The 19,356-nt window shown below is 41.2% G+C and overlaps 1 protein-coding gene across 1 annotated transcript in view; it reads left to right on the forward strand.

Annotated features, from left to right (window-relative positions):
* Nucleotides 1-19,356, forward strand: part of ST18 (ST18 C2H2C-type zinc finger transcription factor) — an 825,897-nt gene that overhangs the window by 179,612 nt on the left and 626,929 nt on the right. Inside the window, exon 5 of the mRNA XM_044060418.1 lies at nt 17,948-18,038. Coding sequence (XP_043916353.1) covers nt 17,948-18,038 — 91 coding nt within the window. The remainder of the gene's footprint in view (nt 1-17,947; nt 18,039-19,356) is intronic.

The following is a 19,356-nucleotide window of genomic DNA, read 5'->3' on the forward strand; positions in this document are numbered from 1 at the left end:
AGGATTATAGGTTGGCTTGTGCTGTTCCTTTGCTGGGCACATAAGTTCCCTTTGGGTGAAAAAACATATTGCTGTTCAAGATGGTGGCAGTTTGTTGGAAGGTGCTGTAAAGGAATTGTGTTTATTTTACTTTGTGGGGCTGGCAAAGTGTTTTAAAATGCTTTTTACTGTGCTTGTCTGTGAAAAAAGTGTGTTTGAAAGTCTTTTTGTTTTTACCAGCATTTGTTGCTTGTTCTCCCCGGGAAATAGGGACCATTTTCTGCTTGACTATGGAAAAGTCTGTTAGTCCCATAGTCAGTCATCCATCTAGCCACAAAAATAAAAAGTTAAGCAAACAGCCTTTGCCATCACAGCAGGCTAGCAATTTGTCTGTGCTGCAGGTGGGTTACTCTGCTGCAGCCATTAGTTATACCTCACACCACTCATCTTTTACCCTGGATCCCTCTGGTGTAGCACCTACAGCCATTATGGGTGGGTGGTTAGACACATCCTCTGCAGCTGTTGGGGTCTTCTCAGTGGACAAGGGAGAGCCACACTTGTTGGTCCTGGGAGGGGGGAACAGAGACGTCTTCCCTGTTTTGTCAGAATGCTCTGCCAATCCTTGGGGAAGTTGCTGCTGTTGCCACTGATAACACTGCTGATCCCATTTTTCTTGTCAAAAAGAAACAGAAAATTAAACATGTATCTACTCCTCCTCAAACTTTCTTAGACAGGAGTAGTTTACTGGGTCTGGCTCATTGTTTCATTTAAAAAACAAATATAAGAGAAGGTCCAGTCCCTCGATAGGTAGCAAAAATCTTTAATTAACAGGCAAAATTAGCGCTTTCGTCTTGTGTACAAGACTTCATCAGATGCCCCCATTCACAATTTCATCCTGTTTATACTGTGCTTAATTACACCCAATTACACAATTAAGATGATAAAACAAACTAAAACAATGAGTAAAAACACTTGAGAATGTCCATTAAACCTGCAGTAGTATTATTATACATTCCAAAAGAACCACCTTAAATATTTTTATATATATGTGTTGGTGGCTTTCTTAAATTTGTGAAGCTCTCAGCGTTAATGCAGGTTTAATAGTAATATATTAATTTAAACCAGGATGTATGTTAGACTTTAACCTAAGTTGGGATTTAAGTTCTTTATTTAACAATACATTCCTTATATCTCCCCCCTAGGGTTCACTTTAACAACATCTATAATCCCAAATTTAAAACCATTAAAAAAAGCACACTACAATGTGTGTTTATACACAAGATGAAAGCGCTAATTGTGCCTGTTAATTAAAGATTTTTGCTACCTACTGAGGGACTGGACCTTCTGTTCTATTTGTTTTTTGAGTTTTTGCAATTACTATCGTGGATTTCATTGTTTAATTTAGACTATTGATTCTTTTTCTAAAGTAGCTTCTGGTAAAAAAAAAAAAAAATGAGGGATACACTCTTTCCTGAAGAGATTCATGACTCTGAATCTGAACAGAAGGATAAAGGGACAGATACAGAGTTTTCAACTCAAGTTTCTGATTCAGGCTTGAAAGAGAGCTCAGTTTCTGGCTCTCCCTGTGACAGTTCTCTTTCTCTGAGACTATTTCTAGAACGTGCCAGTGTTTTCAGTGGGATCAGTCCTTTAGAAAATACTATGAGCTGTAACAGAAAGAATTTACAGAATCTGTACTCATTCCTCCAGTTCTGTCAGCTTTGGAGGATTCGTGTTACTGTCTGAAGTTTTCCTGTCAGGCAGCCAGCTGCCCCTAAAAAGACAGATAGGATGCATAAAGTTCCTCATTCTTTAAGTTTTTATACACTCTTCCCAAACCTGATCCAGCCATGAGAGATTTAGTTAATCCTTCTGCTACTAAACACTTAGTTAATTCCAATTCTGCTATTTTGATAAGGATGGGGAAGAGTATTGATAAGTATGGGAAAAAATGTATGCTTCTGTAACTGTGATTTTCGGAATTTTGAGTTGTCAGGCTGATATGTTAAGGTTTGTCTTGACTAATTGTGAATGTATAAGGAATGTTTTGTCTGCAGTTTCTTCTTATGAGGAAGAATGTAGTTTAAATGATTTAATTTGTTGTATTGTTCAAGTCACTATTCATTGTTTACGATGTATTTATGCCTCTGCTGATACTTCTTCCAGGGCTGTGGCCACTGATACTCTTTTGAGGATGTTTGCATGGCTACATTCTCAGAACATCCCAGATGATATTAAAATGAGATTTAACATTTTCTTTTAGATATAAATTTAGATGTTGTTGTCTATCTCGCCTTCATTCTTGCTGGTTGGGTTCGGAGCCGATCCTTGGCTCCGACTCGGCCATCTTCAAAAGCTCGAGTGCTGCTTACTGGCTCAATGCCCCCTCCTATATCCCATGATGCCTGGCGCTAGCTACCCTGATCTCCTTTGCCACTTCTGCTACGAGGTTGCGTTTTCTGGCCCAGGTCGTAATTTTCACTTTGTTCTTATATTTAGGACTTTTTTGTACTTTGTTAGGTATACTTTTATTGTTATAGCTCAGAGTAGATTCTATAGCAGTTTGTTAGTGTTTATCCCCCCTTCAAAACTTGTTTTCTCCTTAGGGAGTTTTTCCTTTCCCTCCCCCATCCCCGTTTACCTTTCAAAGTAAGCCGTTTTAGTTAGAGGCTTATCATTGTTTTATTTTTAAGGTAGACAAACGTTTTCTTTTTAGTAGATTGTGGTAGCTTGTAGGTCTTATATTATTATAGTGTGTGTGTGTGTGTGTGTGTGTGTGCTGTTAGGGTGTGGTAACTTGTGTGAATTGTGTGTATTTTTTTTCAGTTACCTACTCTCCACTCTACTTGTTATTTGTATTTGATTTTCCTTTACAGAAATGTCTAAAGACACAAAAGTGTTGGGATTCAAGAAGTGTGACTCATGCTGTCAGAAAATGTCTCTGACAGATGGTCACTCTTCTTGTGTCTACTGCTTGGGCTCCCTACACCTGCATGACTCTTGCTCGGTGTGTCACGCCTTTAGTCCAAGAGTCCTGCAGGAGCGTAAGAATAAGCTTATCCTGAGGAGTTTGCTTAAACCTGAAGGATCACCAGCCAAGACTCAGTCAGTGAAACCTTCTAGGCCATTGAAGCCGTCGGCTCCCAGCTCGGAGCCGTCACCGGGTATGGCTTCTTCTTCAACTTTGGTTCCGGCTGGAACCGAAGTACCTATCTCTACGTCAACTTCGGCTCCGACTGGAGCCGAAGTACCTATCTCTCAGTCGGCTCCGACTCTTCCGTCGGAACCGTCAGGGAGTCGGAAACGCTCCAGGTCACCATCATTGGAGTCAATACACTCGGCTCCAGGGTCACCCTTATTGCAATCTGAGCAGAGTTATCGATCCCACACTTCTCGGTCATCTAGGCTATCTGACCATGATTTGGAGAGAGTGGTGAGCAAGCTTTTAAAGTCGCAGGCCCTAGCAAAAATGCTATCCAGCCCCCCTCACCAGGGTTCAGCTCTACCTGTTTCTCCAATAGTTCCTCCTTCGACTCATCCCTTGAGTTTGGAGCTGGAGCATGCTGTGGCTGGAACCATGGGTCCGTCAGCACCGATACCTCCCCTTTCGGTGCCGTCGTCGGCTCTGATCTCTTCCATGGTGCCGTCCTTGGAGGGATCTGGGCGCCAGGACTCCCTCGTTGGCTCCGAGGGGCGAGTGGCATCGGACACTTGTCCGACCCTGTTCTCCGTCTCAGAGCTTTGGCGCAGGTGAGTTCGGCTCCTACATCAACTTCGGAGCCATCCCTCTTGGTGCCGGGAAGGATTCCTGGTCTCTTCAGATCCGGAGCCTTCTATGGCATCGGGAAGGGGTGCCTTCGAGGTCATGAGGAGTGTGCTGGCATCTGAGTCAGCCTCACGGTTGGCCTCATCGGCTCCTCCCCCCATGGTGCCTTCTCCTGCCTCTGCCCCTCCTCCAGACCCCAAGCGTGGGGAACAAGCGCTCCAGGGCACCCCATTGAGTGTATCTTCCTCTTCCGAGGCCTCCCCTGTTCATTCAGAGGAGCCCCCTCAAAAGAGAAAATGCAAGAGGAAGCATGTTGACTTCCCTAAGTCTGTCACTTCAGATACCGATTTGGAGGAGTCAGAAGGGTCCCCGAGATCCCCCTCTGAGGACGTCTCCTTCTCAGATATCCTTGAAATCCTTAGGCAGAGGGGGAACTGGACTTCTCTTAACCCTTCCAAGAATGAGTCGGTATTCCTGGACACGTTTGGTTCCCAACCCTCCACCTCCTGGGTGTCTCCGCCTTTCGATCCACTGATGTTGGTGGTGGCTCGAAAGGCATGGTCAGCTCCAGACACAATAGAACCAGCTCTCCGTAGGCCCACAAAATTCATCACCGCCCCTCAGGACAAGCAATTTCTGACCAAGGGTGTTCCCGTTGATGCCATTGTGGTAGCAGCGGCCACTAAAAAGGAGTTGGCTGAAACGTCTTCGTCTGTCCATCCCCCTAATAAGGAATCTAGGACGATGGACAGATATGGGAAGTGGATGTTTTCCTCAGTGACCTTTTACATGAGGTCTCTGAACTATTTGTGCCATTTTACCCGCCTTCAAAGGGATCTCCTTAAAGAGTTAGGAGATACCCTTCAAGATCCATCAGCTGCGGGGGCTCAGGCTAAGATTGCCTCCCAGCTGGTGACTCTAAATTCTGTAGTAAACTCCTCCATGCGGCTCATCTCTTATGCAGCCGATGGAGCGAGTAGGACCGCAGGCACAGGCGTGGCTTTGAGGAGACACGCTTGGATGCGGTTATACAACTTTGCGGAACCCTTTAAGGCGTCTTTCACTATCACCCCCTTTGATGGTTCTGCTCTGTTTGGACCACAGGTGAAGGATACCCTTACCAGGCGTGAGCAGGAAGGCAAGACTCTCTCTGCCATTGGAGTCCATTTTTCCACTCCTTCAAGACCATATCCCAAGGGTCAGAAGAGTGGGAAGATGTGGTTCCGGAAATCCCAGGGAGTTGTGCCTGACACACGTGGAGAGTTCCCTCCAGGGGCAGAGGAGGGAACAACAATAGACGCCGCCCTAGGGGCAGGGGGTTGCGCAAAATCAGGGCCAAAGAGAGCCCTTCCAGCATCCCTGAAGTGCTGCCCGGCTGTCCACCTTTGGAGGCAGTCGGGGGAAGATTATCGCTGTACCCAGAAGCCTGGCAAAGTATAACAAAAGACAAATGGGTACTTTCTATCATATCTGAAGGCTACAAAATCCCCTTCTTTCACACTCCCTACATTCCCAACAAATCCCTTCCAGATGTTCCACCCAATCTAAGGGATCAAGCAGTTCAAGAAATTTCAAAACTGCTAAGAAAAAGAGCCATCCAGTCAGTCCCAGCAGACCAACAAGGATCCGGAATTTACTCAAGGTTCTTTTTGGTACCAAAAAAGAGGGGATTGGAGACCCATTCTGGATCTCAGCAGACTAAACAGGTCTGTTCAAAGACTGAAGTTCCGGATGGTCACACTACAGTCCATTTTACCCTTTCTGACTCAGGACAATTGGATGTGCTCCATAGATCTTCAGGATGCGTACTACCATATCAAAATGCACAGACACTCCAGAAGATTCCTCCACTTCTGGCTGGGAGCCAGTCATTATCAGTTCAGAGCGCTGCCCTTTGGTCTCACCACAGCCCCCAGGGTGTTCACCAAATGTTTGGCAGTAGTCACCGCTCACTTGAGATGGCAAGGATTCCAGGTGTTTCCATATTTTGATGACTGGCTCCTTACTGCAACCACCAGGCATCACCTGCTGCTAGCCAAAGACTACACCATCCAAACGTGCTCCACTCTAGGCATCACAATACATTTCGAAAAGTCTGCATTGTCACCTTGTCAATCTATCACCTTTATAGGTGCAAACTTAAACACAAAGGACATGTCAGTGACTTTACCAGTAGACAGAGTGTTAGCCATTCGATGACATGTGCAGGTCTTATTAGGATGCAAAAAGATACAGGCCAGATTTGTCCTAAAAACATCGGGTCTCATGGCAGTGGCTATAATACTAGTCCCCATTGCACGCTTTCATATGAGGATTCTTCAGTGGATGCTGTTCACACAATGGTCTTTCCAGCAACTCCCGATGTCTCACAGGATAATGATCACACAGTCATGCAAAAACCAACTTGTTTGGTGGATGGTTTCCCCATCATTACACCAGGGCAGACCATTTATTCTTCCTCCCCCAGTAGCTACAGTGACCACGGACGCCTCCCTGATCGGGTGTGGGGGGGGGCATTATCAGGGCAGAACAGTCCAAGGCACCTGGCAGCCTCACGAGTACCAATTGCATATCAATGTCTTGGAGATGAGAGCCGTGCTTTTAGCATTGCAAGCTCTTCAGAACTCTCTTCCCACCGGGACCATTGCAATTCAAACAGGCAATTCAAACAGGCAATATGTAAGTGGTATGGTACATCAACAAGCAGGGGGGAACCAAGTCATACCCCTTATGTTGAGAAGCACTCAGACTTTGGCAGTGGGCGATCTCTTCCCAACGGTTTCTGATAGCAGCGCACATCCCTGGGAAGTCCAACGTTATAGCAGACTGGCTGAGCAGAGCAATTCTCATGCCTCACGAGTGGTCTCTCAATCAGACTGTGGCGGACAGAATCTTCCGCAAATGGGGTCAGCCTTGCTCCGAAATTTTTGCCACCCCCTTCAACAGCAAGTGCGACAATTTTTTCTCTCTCCTACCTCTTCCCGAACACCTCCCCAGAGACGCTCTATTTCACGATTGGCCCCAGGGACTTCTTTATGCATTCCCTCCAGTCCCCCTGATTCCCAAACTAATTCAGAAAGCTACCACACTGGGATGCAAGATGATCCTCATTGCCCCTTACTGGCCTGCCATGATTAGAGTTCAGCTAGCTGCAATTTCAAACTTTTATACGGGCCTATCTGATTCAAGCATCATGTTCCATAAGCTTTGTAAAGCCTTTCTGAAGGGGACCACTCTACTCAGGCCCCCAGTAAGAGATCCCCCGCCTCCGTGGGATCTGAATTTGATTTTAGCTTCCCTGATACTGCCCCCCTTTGAACCAGCAGTTTCTTGTTCCTTGAAGATTCTTTCTTGGAAAACCCTTCTTTTGGTTGCAGTTACGTTGGCCAGAAGAGTTTCTGAACTTCAGGCTCTTTGTGTTCGTCCTCCTTAACTAATTTTTCACAATGATAGAGTTTCTCTTTGGACTATTCCTTCCTTTCTCCCAAAGGTTACTTCTGATTGTAATTTGAATCAGTCCGTTGAACTGCCCGTGTTCTTTCCAAATTATTCCAACAAGGCAGAATACAAATTACATCAGTTGGACGTCCATAGACAATTACGCTTGTACTTGCATAGAACCAAGCAATTCAGAAAATCAGACCAGTTGTTCCTGTCTTACACTGAAGGAAAACAAGGCATACCAGTGTCAAAAGTCACCTTAAATAGGTGGTTGTCTTCTACTATTACCTTTATATATCAGTTGAGAAATAAAGACCTTCCTGCTAAACCCAACGGTCACTCCACCAGAGCTTTAGCTACTTCTGTGGCCTTTCAGGCTAGATTGCCAATGGAAACTATTTGTGCGGCAGCTACCTGGGCTAATCCACATACCTTCATTTCACATTATAAGCTGGATGTGGCTTCCAGAAGCAGAGCTGATTTTGGTTCCACTGTTCTGAAGAGTCTGTTCCGATAAGCCACCCAGGATTGAGGTGCTAGGGACACTGTCCCAACCAGCAAGAATGAAGGCGAGATAGACAACTTAACATTAAGAAGTTATGTACCTACCATAACGTTCCATGTTAGTTGTCTTCTTCTCGCCTTCTTTCTTGCGTCCCACCCTCCATCCCCCTATCCTAGTAGACCGAGAAGAGTTCCTTAGGCTTCTTTATCACTGGCTGAGTCTTCTCTGGCTGTTACTTCTGACTGTCAGTCTCTCCAGTAGTTTCCTGTATCCTGCTACAGTTACTGTATTATCATGATTATTATTATTATGTCTGTAGTTAGGTTACCAAACAAGATCTGGGTATCTAGTGCCAAGCATCATGGGATATAGGAGGGGGCCTTGAGCCAGTAAGCAGCTCTCGAGCTTTTGAAGATGGCCGAGTTGGAGCCGAGGATCGGCTCCGAACCAAAACAACAAGAAAGAAGGCGAAAAGAAGACAACTAACATGGAACGTTATGGTAGGTACACAACTTCTTATTTTTGACCCCTCCGCTGCAGAGATGATCAAAAACTGTGAAGAAAGGCCTACATTGATACAGGAAATCTTAAGATTTTTCAGCCCTCTATTTTCAGATTTTCCAAGGGATTCTCTAACTCCTCGTGCAGTTTTGGTATGAAACAAAATAAACAGTCTCAACAAAAATGAAGGCAAACTGAAGTTTTAGAGGAAATGGCAAGGGGGTTCCAAGAAGAATTCTGGAAACTCCCAAAATCAAGGGCAGTCCAATAAGTCAGAATGGCTATTTTGTTTCCCCCTCCTTCTCTGGCTGCCCATTTTTATTCCAGAAAGTCTGAATCTCCACTTTTCTCTGTGACAACAGATAGTTTTAGATATATTTGTTCTAAAGATCATTCATCAAGGTTACAGATGGAAATAGGAGGAAAGTCCTCCTTTCCAGGGGTAATTCCTCATCCTCCAGACCAGACTCTATTGTTTCCATCTATTCTTCATCGCATACTGTCCTAGGGAGTGATAAAACCAGTTCCTCCATCCGAGTTGGGAAGGGGGTTTTATCCAAGGATGTTTTTTTAGAACCAAAGAAAGAAAATGCTTGGAGACCAGTTCTGTACCTCTCTTTCCTAAACCTTTTTGTGATAGTGCCCAAATTCAAAATGATGTCACTTCCCAACCTGTTTCCTCTTCTTCCTCATTCGGGTTTCCTGATAACACTAGATTTAAAAGATACTTATTATCACATTCATATTTATCCAGACTTTAGGTGTTTTGTGTGTCTAGATCACATTATCAGCTCTCTGCATTGCCCTTTGGATTATCCACTGCACAAAGAGTGTCCACAGTGCCTAGCTCCAGTTATAATAGCTCATTGCAGGCTAAAGGGTATCCACATTTTTCCATATTTTACCTTTGCAGAGTCTTCTTCAAAATGTCAGGAATCTCTCTGTTGGGTGAGAGATCTCTTACACACACTGGGATTTAAAGAAAACATTAAAAAGTCTTTCTTGACTCCTCACAGGATTGTGTTTCTGAAATGTCAATTAGACACCTCAGTTCAAAGAGTTTTTCTTCCACAGGAAAATTAGATCTATATCTAGCTCTATTTCTTGGTTTTCCACCCAGACTTTGGTCACTGTGAGGGAATACCTTAGGATTTTGGGTCTCCTGGCTTCTAAGAGTCTCATGATAACTGTTCCAAGACTCCATATGAGAAAGATACAGTGGTATCTGAAGTCCCTTTAGTCCCAGCACCAACACCCATTGTCTTTTCAGATCCCAGTGCTGAGTTTTGTCAGAAGAGAAATCACTTGGTGGAGATAACAGATATCCCTAAATAGAGGTATCCCCACCTCCTTCCCTGTTTCAAGACAGTCAGTCACCATAGACACCTTGGACTTTGTATGGGGAGATGTTTCAGAAGGGATAAAAGTGCAAGTTGTATGGAACATCAAGGGCAGAGGCAAGCACAGAAATGTAAAAGAGATGCTTGTCCCGGTCAGGACACTCAACTCTCTGAATCATCTTTGTCTCCTAGGACCTCTTCAGGTTGTTACAGATAATACCACAGTCATGTAGTACATCAACAAGCAAGGGGAATCCAGGTCATAACTGCCCTGCAGACTAGCCATGTTAGCTTGGGATATAGCTTCACAGCACAGTTTCACTCTACAGGTATTATACATTCCATCAGAGCAAAATTGTGTGCCATGCAAACTGAACAGGACAAGGGGAGACCCTCATGAATGGAAACTAGATCAGGAGGTCTTCCAAGATTTGTTCCATCTGTGGGGAGTTCCTGAAGTAGACCTCTTTGCCTTCTATTTGAACAATCAGCTGGCAACATTCTGCTCCAGGACTCCACCCAAAGAGACCTGGAAGACAGATGCCTTTTCTTTTCCTTGGGCAGGAATGTTCCTGCATGCTTTTCTACTCATATCCCAATGTACTTCTAAAGATTCAGAAGAATCCCCCAAGATCAGTTTTGTGACTCCCTTCTGGCCCAGGCAACCATGGTTCTCCCGTCTTTTGGAAATGGCCAGGAGTAATTATCACAAGCTTCCTCACAGACTGGATCTACTCACACAAGAACAGGAGTGTTTGATACACCTTCAGTTGACTGCCTGGATAATAGAGTCTTAGTTCCTTTTAGGCACCTGTTTACAGATTACATGCAGCAGGTACTTATGAAAGCAAGAATGGGTGCTACTAGAAGATCATATAGTAGTAAATGGAAAAGGTTTTCTAGTTGGTGCCAACAACATAACCAGCAACCATTCATGGCTAGTGTTTCTCTGGTTTTATAATATTTATGTGACTTGCTGTCCTTTGGCCTTTCCTACTCCTCTGTCAAGGTTCATCTATTATCCATTTCAGCATGTCTACCCATGGATTTTCCATTTATCCACCTTTTTCAGTGCATTCTCATGTCAAAATGTTTTGACCCCGTAGACATTGCAAACAAACTAGGAAGTGAATTCAGTGAAACTTTACTACAGAAACAATTATTGAAATCCTATTTATCCCTTAATTTGTTATTCCCCCCATCTTCTCTAAAGAACATGTATGGAAGATGCTATCCAAGACCAAGATGCTTCCGCCATGGAAGCAGATTATAGTTATTTTTTAGTTGTTTTATTTACAGTTTGTTTACTGTATAAGTGAGATAGTCAACTGACCTTTCTCAGTCATTAGTGTAGTGGGAAAATGACATTAAATGCAATAATAAGTGGCATTAAGTATAAAGCTAACAGAAATGCAGTATAATGTGAATAGTTTGTTAAAGACAATCAGTATGAGCAAGCACAGATGCAGTAAATAAACAGTATGTACAAAAATGTAATTATGTACATTTTTACAAATTTGTATTGATCAATCAATATGCCAGGCTTAATTCTGTTGCAGTTTTAAGTTCTTTAGATGAATATGATTTGATAGTAGCAGTACTAGATACTATCACTTTAGTATGTGCACTTGGCATCCTTACGACTGAATTATTTTAAAGATTGTCTACAACTTACTAAGGTATGATTGATTTTCATCTCATGTGGAAGGTAACACCAGCAGGCCCAGTTCTAGAACAGGTTTCTTGTCCTACTGCTTGCTTGAGTCATGACCTCAACAGCGTGAGAATGTCACCTTTACTCCACAGTATGTAGAGCTCCTCTCTAAGAGGGAGTTTTTTTTTTTTGTCAAAAGGGCAGTATCCTAGTTGTAAAATTTTTGAACATAAGGGTACCAAATAAGAAAGTGGCCCTACCAGTTCTTGGGAGCCAGTGTAATGTCTTAATTTTATCAAGTGATGAGAATTTTGGGTTGTTAACAGGGTAAATCTGCTTATTTTTACTTCTGTGGTTTGATGTTTCTGAGACTTGTAAGCTGAATGCCTGCTTAGTAGTGAAAGAGCATGTTCAAGTTTCACTATAGAATTTTTGGGCATCACTTTACTTGAAGCTGGGATGAGAACGTGGGAGATATGATAACACAATTTTAAATGAGAAAGAATCTTAGGGGTGATGATGTCTTTGTGCTTAGTAAAGTTAATAGGTGGGTTGAGTTTTAGATGAAGGTATTCTTGTTCTGTCACCTTTAGAGTGGTATTTACATTTAAGTCTGTGAGAACATGCATGTTTATATTATATTGTGTTGTTATATTTTGCTATATTTTTTAAGCTCATTTACATATTGTTAGCAATGTAGTACTTAAACTAAGTTTACTGCTTGTACCTTAATAATGTTCTTTTTGTTGTGGAGCTTTTCTCCCCAGGTCTCTGCTAAAAATAGTTTTTTTTTCAACCTAGGCAGGTACTACCCGGTTAACAAATGTAAATAAAAATAAATAATAAAAACTAATATAGGTAGAGAAGGGAGGTACTTTACACTTGAGAATATCATGATGTTGGTTTTAGAATGATTAAGTAGAACTGATTTGACAGAAGCCAGCCACATAGGTCAGAGAATTGTGTTTATAGATTAGTCTGCAGGGGACTGATGTGTTTTGCTGGATTCCAGTAGAAGTGTACATTAGAATACTTTGCTTAGGTAAATCAAGGGAGTTTCACTGATAAACAACAAGAGTAAAGGGCCTAAAATAGAGCCCTGAAGTATGCCACTATTGAATGTGGCTTCATCTGAAAATATATTGTTAGAGAAAATTCAGAAGGTTCAATCCTTTTGGTAATTTAGGAACCAACTTATTACATTTTCTCCAAAGTTTAGGTTTTAGGTTATGGTTAACTGTCTTGAAAGCCCTAGTAAGGTCGTCAAAAACTCTCACTGAGACAGGCTCATATTTTCTGCTGCTGTAAAAATTGTTTGTGTCAGAAAGAAAGTAAAGTTGTCAAAGTACAGAAGGAGTTCCTGGAATCATGCTGTTGATCACAGAACAGATTGTAGTTATTAATGTATTTGAAGAGTTGTTTGTAAACCAGTTGTTTTGTTAATGGGGCAAAGAGTGTAAATGGGTCTGTAAGCTTTAAATTGTGAGGGAAAATATACTTTGGCAAGTAGTATGATGACAGCATGTTGGAAGGCTGGCAAGACTTTGCCTGAATATATATGGGCCTTGGCAGTTTTCTCTGCAATGAGCTTTCAGAAATGTTGGGTGAAGCTTAGAGAACCTAGCATTTGAGGGACTTAGTTGGGATAGGAGGGCTCTTTTTTCATTAGTAGATATTCAGAGAAGTGAAAAGTGGCTGTACAGTCAGACAGAGGGTTTAATTGTGTAGTTAGCCATGAAGACGTGTAGGGTGTTTAGGAATGAGTCAGCAAATACTTTAACAGTTGAGAGTAGAAAATTGTTGTAGTTATTGGATAATGTTGGAAGTGCATTTTGTTGGTTTATTTCACAAAAAGGGGAATATATCTTGTGTTGGTCAAATATTTAATCTTTCTCCAGAAGAACACTGAATTTGTGGAGTGGGTATTTTGTCTGTTCCTTAAATATAGTGCTTTAGCACTATTTATGGCTGCTTGTTGATTTTCTGAATGTTAAGAATTCTTAGCGGAGGTTTTTGTTAAATGGATCATATTTCCAAACTTTTCAGGCTGCTTCCCATTTTTTTCTTACTTAATGACATCATTTATCCAGGGACTTCCCTGATTTCTGTCTTCTGATGGAAGAGAAAATGGCCTCCTGAATCTGTAGAGGATACTGGTAAAATACAATAGCGCGAGTGTTAGGTCTTGTGTATAAATGTGACTAATTAGTGCTTAGTACATGGCTATTTAACTGTTGTATTTTATTTGGGGGAAATGGTCTTCCTCTGAGTAATTGGGGAAGCCTCTTTGCTGGTTTTAAAAGACCATATAGAGAAAATGGGGCAGAGTCGTCACTAATAGAATTAGGTTGAATGTCAATGTTAGCATATCTGTGCTTTATATTTTATTGTGATGAGCTCTAGAGCAAAATGATTTTCAGACTGAAGGTTTGGCCATGTAGTGTGTTGTATTAATTGATCAAGACCATAGTTTTGTAGCAAGTATTTTATTTTTTTTATCCTCTGGACCTAAAGCATTGCTGTTAAAGTCAGCAAGAGTAATAAAGTTTCTAGTTATGCCCTGGTGAAGCACATGTAGTAGAGGTTGTTGGGCAATATTGATTGTGGAAGGAGGGAGAATGTATGCAACATCAATGAATAGGTTTAAAATGCCACCCATGGTAAAATAGCTAAGTATCCAGTCTGGATTATCATCAAGAGGTGAGTAGGCTGTATTACAGTGTCTATGTTGGAGTGCTGAGGGCTTTTTTACAAAAAAGGATTTTCTCATTGCCGTTTCATTTCCCTGTCCTATTATTTAGAACTAGATTGTACTGCGGTGGTGGTGCTGCGGTAGCATTGTCGTCTCACAGTAAGGCGTTGTCCTGCTCGATTCTCAGCTAGAGCGTCTTCTGTGTGGAGACATGTGTGAATGAGTGTGCCTTCGTTGAAGGTTGTGCATCAGAGCCGGCAACTCGGCATGTAAAAATCTACTGCCAATCATTAGCGGACCGGAGTTCCGCTGTGGCGACCCCTAACCGGGAAAAGCCGAAAGACACAACAACATTGTAGTTGTCCAGGCTGTAGGTTGATGGACAGTGGTCATCTTTTGGTCAGGTTTCTGAAAGGCAACAATGTATGGTGGCTACTTATTGAGCCAGGCTTTAATTGGGGTCTAGTTATTATTGATGCTGCATGGGTTGATACAGATGGATTTTTCGAATTTGTGGTTTATATTGTTTTGTGCATTTTTTTTTTTTTTTTTTTGATATTTGTTGAAGAAGGTTGGTTAGTAGTTATTCAAAAAGAATACTGTTATTGAAAAATTGAGTTGAGAGTAGGTAGTAACATGACCAGGCTTAATGTGAATATAACTTATGTATAGTATGGTATAGCAGAGTTTAAAACCGAGGTCTTCTACTCTTAAGCGTAGGTAGTTTAAGGTTCTTCAATAAGTAATTCTTAAAAAGGAATTGGCTTCTGCATATGTGTGTTAAGAGTTTAAGGGATTCCCTGCAATGCAGTGATATAGAAATGTAGGCTGCTTGATTATAGCAAAATCTGGGGTGGTTATAGTTGATATTGTTGGAAAAGTGTCAAAAAGGTAGAGTAGTGGATTAAGAGAGTAGGAGACAAAGTAGTGTGGCTTTTCTGAGTGTGGACATCTTTGAAGGCTTAAACGGTGTACCTTGTAGGAAATTAACTACTGTGGAGAAGTACTAGTAGAAATTAATGACAGTGGGGACCTTGCCAGAGGAATAAGCTGCTATATGGAGTAGGAAATTAGCTTATAAGAGTTAATTCTATGGTTGTACAAAGGATATTTTTGGAAGAGAGTTTAGAGTGGAGGTTGTAGGGAATAACTGGAGAAAAAAAATTTGTGTGTTACAAGGTAGAATTTGTGACTAGTATGCAAGGGATTAGTTAAAAAAGAATTCCAGTGGGAAATCCATACAGACAGAGCAACTTAGAGGGCTTAAGTAGGTCTTGTTTTACTATGAAAGTGGTAACAGATTTCATGTGAAGAGAAGACTTGAAAACTGTGTCGATGTCCAAAGGGGCTTGCAGCACTTACTTAAAGAGAGGATGCAGAGTTGCAGTTCATTCTTAATTTAGGAAGTCCAAAGAGCTATGGAAAGTATCTTTAGTATGGTTGGTATCCTGGGTAAAATGTTATCCAGGCCCCCTCTATGTTCCTATTAAAATAAAATTAAAAGACATTATAGAAAAAGAGTAATATTTTCAAAAAATATAAAAGGCTAAGTAAATTATGTGTCATACTTTTAATAACATTTAATTACTATAAACGTATAGATATCAGGGGGGTCTAAGAAGCTTATTAAATTGTTAACTTGATAGATATAGCCACTGAAATAAAGGTTTCTCGTGATGAACAAGGTTAAAACAATTATAAGTAGTAATAAAGAGTATGCATTGATAATCTGGTAAAGTATCTACATAAGGAGGAAGTTTTAACAGTTTAAGCAAAATAAAAAATGAAGGTTCATTAATGAATGGAGTGGTGTCATTAGTTATTTTAAAGTGTAACTGAGTGAAGCATCTAACAGCTTTTAAAGTTGTTTTAGCTTCAGCTGCTGTTCTGTGTTCCATAGCACTGGCCACTTTTAGCACTAGAGTGAGAGTAGAGCGTAATGGTGCTTAGAAGTGTTAATAAAAGCTTTTTGAGTACCTTTCTGATGTCAAAAGAGTGCTTAACAAGCCTGTCTCTTTCCCAGTTTTGGAGTGTAATTGCAGCGTTCCATGCACTGCAAGTGAATTATGATCAGGGAGACCTGAATCATAATTTTCTGTAGTACACGGGGCTTTATATGCCCCAAAGAACTGGTTGTTACAGAGAAAAATGTGATGGAGCAAGAAGTGTTTCTCAGCTGAGAAGCACTTATTCCAAACACATAGCAACCAGAAGCAGTGGCCTTGCGGTGTGTGGATGTCTATAAAAGCAGTTAAATGCTTCATTCTGCCACACTTTTTTTTGTGACTGTTCTGCACTGGCTGCTGTTAATGCCGTAGTCAAAAAGGTGCTTAACTTAGTTGTCTTTTTGTCAAATTTGAAGAGTAATGCAGTGCTTCATGTACACACACACACACACACACACACACACACACACACACACACACACACACACACACACACACACACATATGCGCGCAAATTCATATGCACTTCTGTTATGTCTCTCTCACACACACACGTCTATTGTGTCTTACACACACACACACACACACACACACACACACACACACACACACACACACACATATACACTTCTGTTTAAGTATTTAACACACATAAGTCTTAAAGATCACGTCTAAAGGTGCAAAACAACCTTTATTTTTTTGTATAAAAAAGTGCACACAAACACATTTTATACAAAAAACAAAGGCTGCTTCGCACCCAAGCATAAAAAAAAAAGTTTAATTTTACTTCCGGATGCAGAAGACTAAATGTAGTAAGCCATGTTTACGGCTTTAATATTAATGGGAGGGCTGAGGTGGTTACATCATTCCGAGTTCCAGCTCTAATAATGCTGGATTAGTGTAGGTAAATAATTGTAAATTGATGTAATTGTCATATTGTTACATTAACAGTTTGGCAAAAAACTAATGATATAGTTTTCTGTGAAACTGTTAATTTAGCAGTTTGAGAATTACATCACTAACTTACAATTATTTAACCTGCGTTAATCCATTGTTATTAAAACTGAAACCCAGAATGACGTAACTGCCTCCTGCTCTCTTATGAATATTAATGCTGCAAACACTGCTTACTACATTTAGTCTTCTGCATTCAGAAGCAATGTTTAAAACTTAATATTTTATTAAAGACTTCAAAACGTTCTTTTCTTTTCATGCAGATAAAGTGTTTGCAAGCATAAAGATGCATGCAAACACTTTTTTGTTTGAAAAGAAAATGACGTTTTGCGCCTTTAAACATGATCTTTAATATTCCAGAGACCTGGATTTCACCTCTAGACCATACTACTGTAAACTGTGAGACTGAGCAAATCTTAACTTAACCGAACTAAATTTAACGAAAATATGTTTGGCACCTGTAATGTTTTTTTTTTTATATATTCCTGTGATTTTCTTAATTCTGACACAATTCCACTCCTTCTTCCACAAGAATTCTCTATTCTGTTTTTTTTTAACAAAGTCTAGCATTTTTAATGTACATCCAAGATATTGAACTGGCTTTCTGTCCATAATACCAATATCATTTCATTTGCTATTAAATACTGTTGCTGAATGGTATCTCTGGAGGAACAGATTTCCTTTAAGAGTGATTGAGGGCACTGAATGTACGTTAAGCAGTCCCTTTGGACAGATAACTGCCAGGCAGTAGCACTTGCAGGGTGATGGGCTTCAGCAGTTGATTGTTCTGATTCATCTGGTTGAAACAAGGGCTGCTTCAATGGGAAACAGTGTTAACAGGTGCCATATAACGTTACTGGGCATTCTTCTGATGCCTGCACAATAAGACAGCTGGTGATAGCTGCAGCCAGGGATACAGCATCATTAATAGATTATTAAACTATGTTATACTGTCAAGAAACAAAGAACCCCTTTCCCACAAGCTGCCTGGTCTGATGTTCCTTTAGGGAGGTTTGCAGGAGTATATTTGCTCTAATGCTTGTTTTTGTTAGCTTGAAGCCAGGTGCCTGTTAATGGACGCAGATCAGATAGATCTTTATGTTTACATCTCGCTTGTCTGGTATGTAATCAACATCTAATCTCCTATGTTTTGCTTTCTGTGCACACAGTTCTTGCTCTGCATGAAAATGTCCTAAAATGTCCAACTCCTGGCTGCACAGGGAGAGGCCATGTCAACAGCAACCGTAGCACTCACAGAAGGTAAAACAAATCACCCATATTTTTTGTCATTTCTTTAAAGACCTTTTCTGTTAGTAATTATTTGCAAACTGGTATATCAAGAAATTTCTGTTTTTTTTTAATCTAAACCTTTAAATGTTTTGAATCTAATTTATTAGAGGTGAAGACTGCAGGCATACATGGAATGTGTCAGCCGCTCTTTTTCACAATGGGCACTCATTTATTTTTCTACTTCTTCGTGTTTACACTCAACTCTGAACAGGCAGAAAAACATTTAAAGGCCAACAGAAACTTTTGAGCATAGATTTTGAAAAGTTTGTTAAAGTTAACAAAATGGAGAAGAACACAAAAACATCTCCCTAACAAGATAAACTTCTTCCATACCTTATGCATATGTATTCTTTACTTCATATTTGCATATTTTTTCTGTTCTTGCACCTGCTAATATTCTAACCCCTGCTGCTACAGACTCATTTGTTCCTCCATTTTCATCGGTGAGAGCCTATTATGACCTAGCTGTCACCCATGCATTTAAAAGGATGTTTTCTGATTCTGACCTAACCCCATAATTTGCCTTTGTGACTTATATGTGCTCCAAAGCAGGTGTTTGTTTTCATCACACCCAGTACTTGGCAGAGCCATGTATGCATTCCCAGCACATTTGCTGCACGCTGTGACATTCATCTACTAGTGGGTATGAACACAGCAGCAGCCTGAGCAGTCTCCCGCCCGTAATATGCATATGCCACTGTCAGCCACCCACTCCCACTTTCTTTGGCTGGCTCTTCCAGTTCCAGGGTCAGTAGTTGATCCCGGTTTATTTGGTTCACAGTCAACTTTATCCCATGTCATCACAGGGCAAATTATTTACTCAATTTACTTAGACTGTCCTACAGATGATGTTGGAGGAAAAAATTACTGCAGTAGCAACACAGAGATAACCCATTCACTCCTACGTACGTAGTAGTCATGGTGCAGGTAAATTTGGGGAAAATGTGTTGTTACAGGGTGTGTGTGTGTGTGTGTGTGTGTGTGTGTGTGTGTGTGTGTGTGTGTGTGTGTGCATGCACACATATGTGTGTGTATCTGCCTAGGTGTTTTTACTAGATGGGGTACGATAGGGAATTGATAGCTTGAATGTGTGTGAGTGTGTGTATGTGTTTGTGTTCAAACATGTATGTTTCCGAATGGATGAGTGTTTCTGTGACTGTGATCGACTGTGGGGCTGTCTTGCTTGTTGGTGGGTGGGTGTGTGCTACCACTTGTGTGGGGGGTACCTTTATGAAGGTCATGCTTGGGTCTTTTAGGTCTTTAGGGAGAATACTAGGGCAGTCTGGTT

The sequence above is a fragment of the Protopterus annectens genome, chromosome 2.part0, assembly GCF_019279795.1.
Source record: "Protopterus annectens isolate FY-2018-M chromosome 2.part0, PAN1.0, whole genome shotgun sequence".
Classification (NCBI taxonomy): Eukaryota; Metazoa; Chordata; order Ceratodontiformes; family Protopteridae; genus Protopterus; species Protopterus annectens.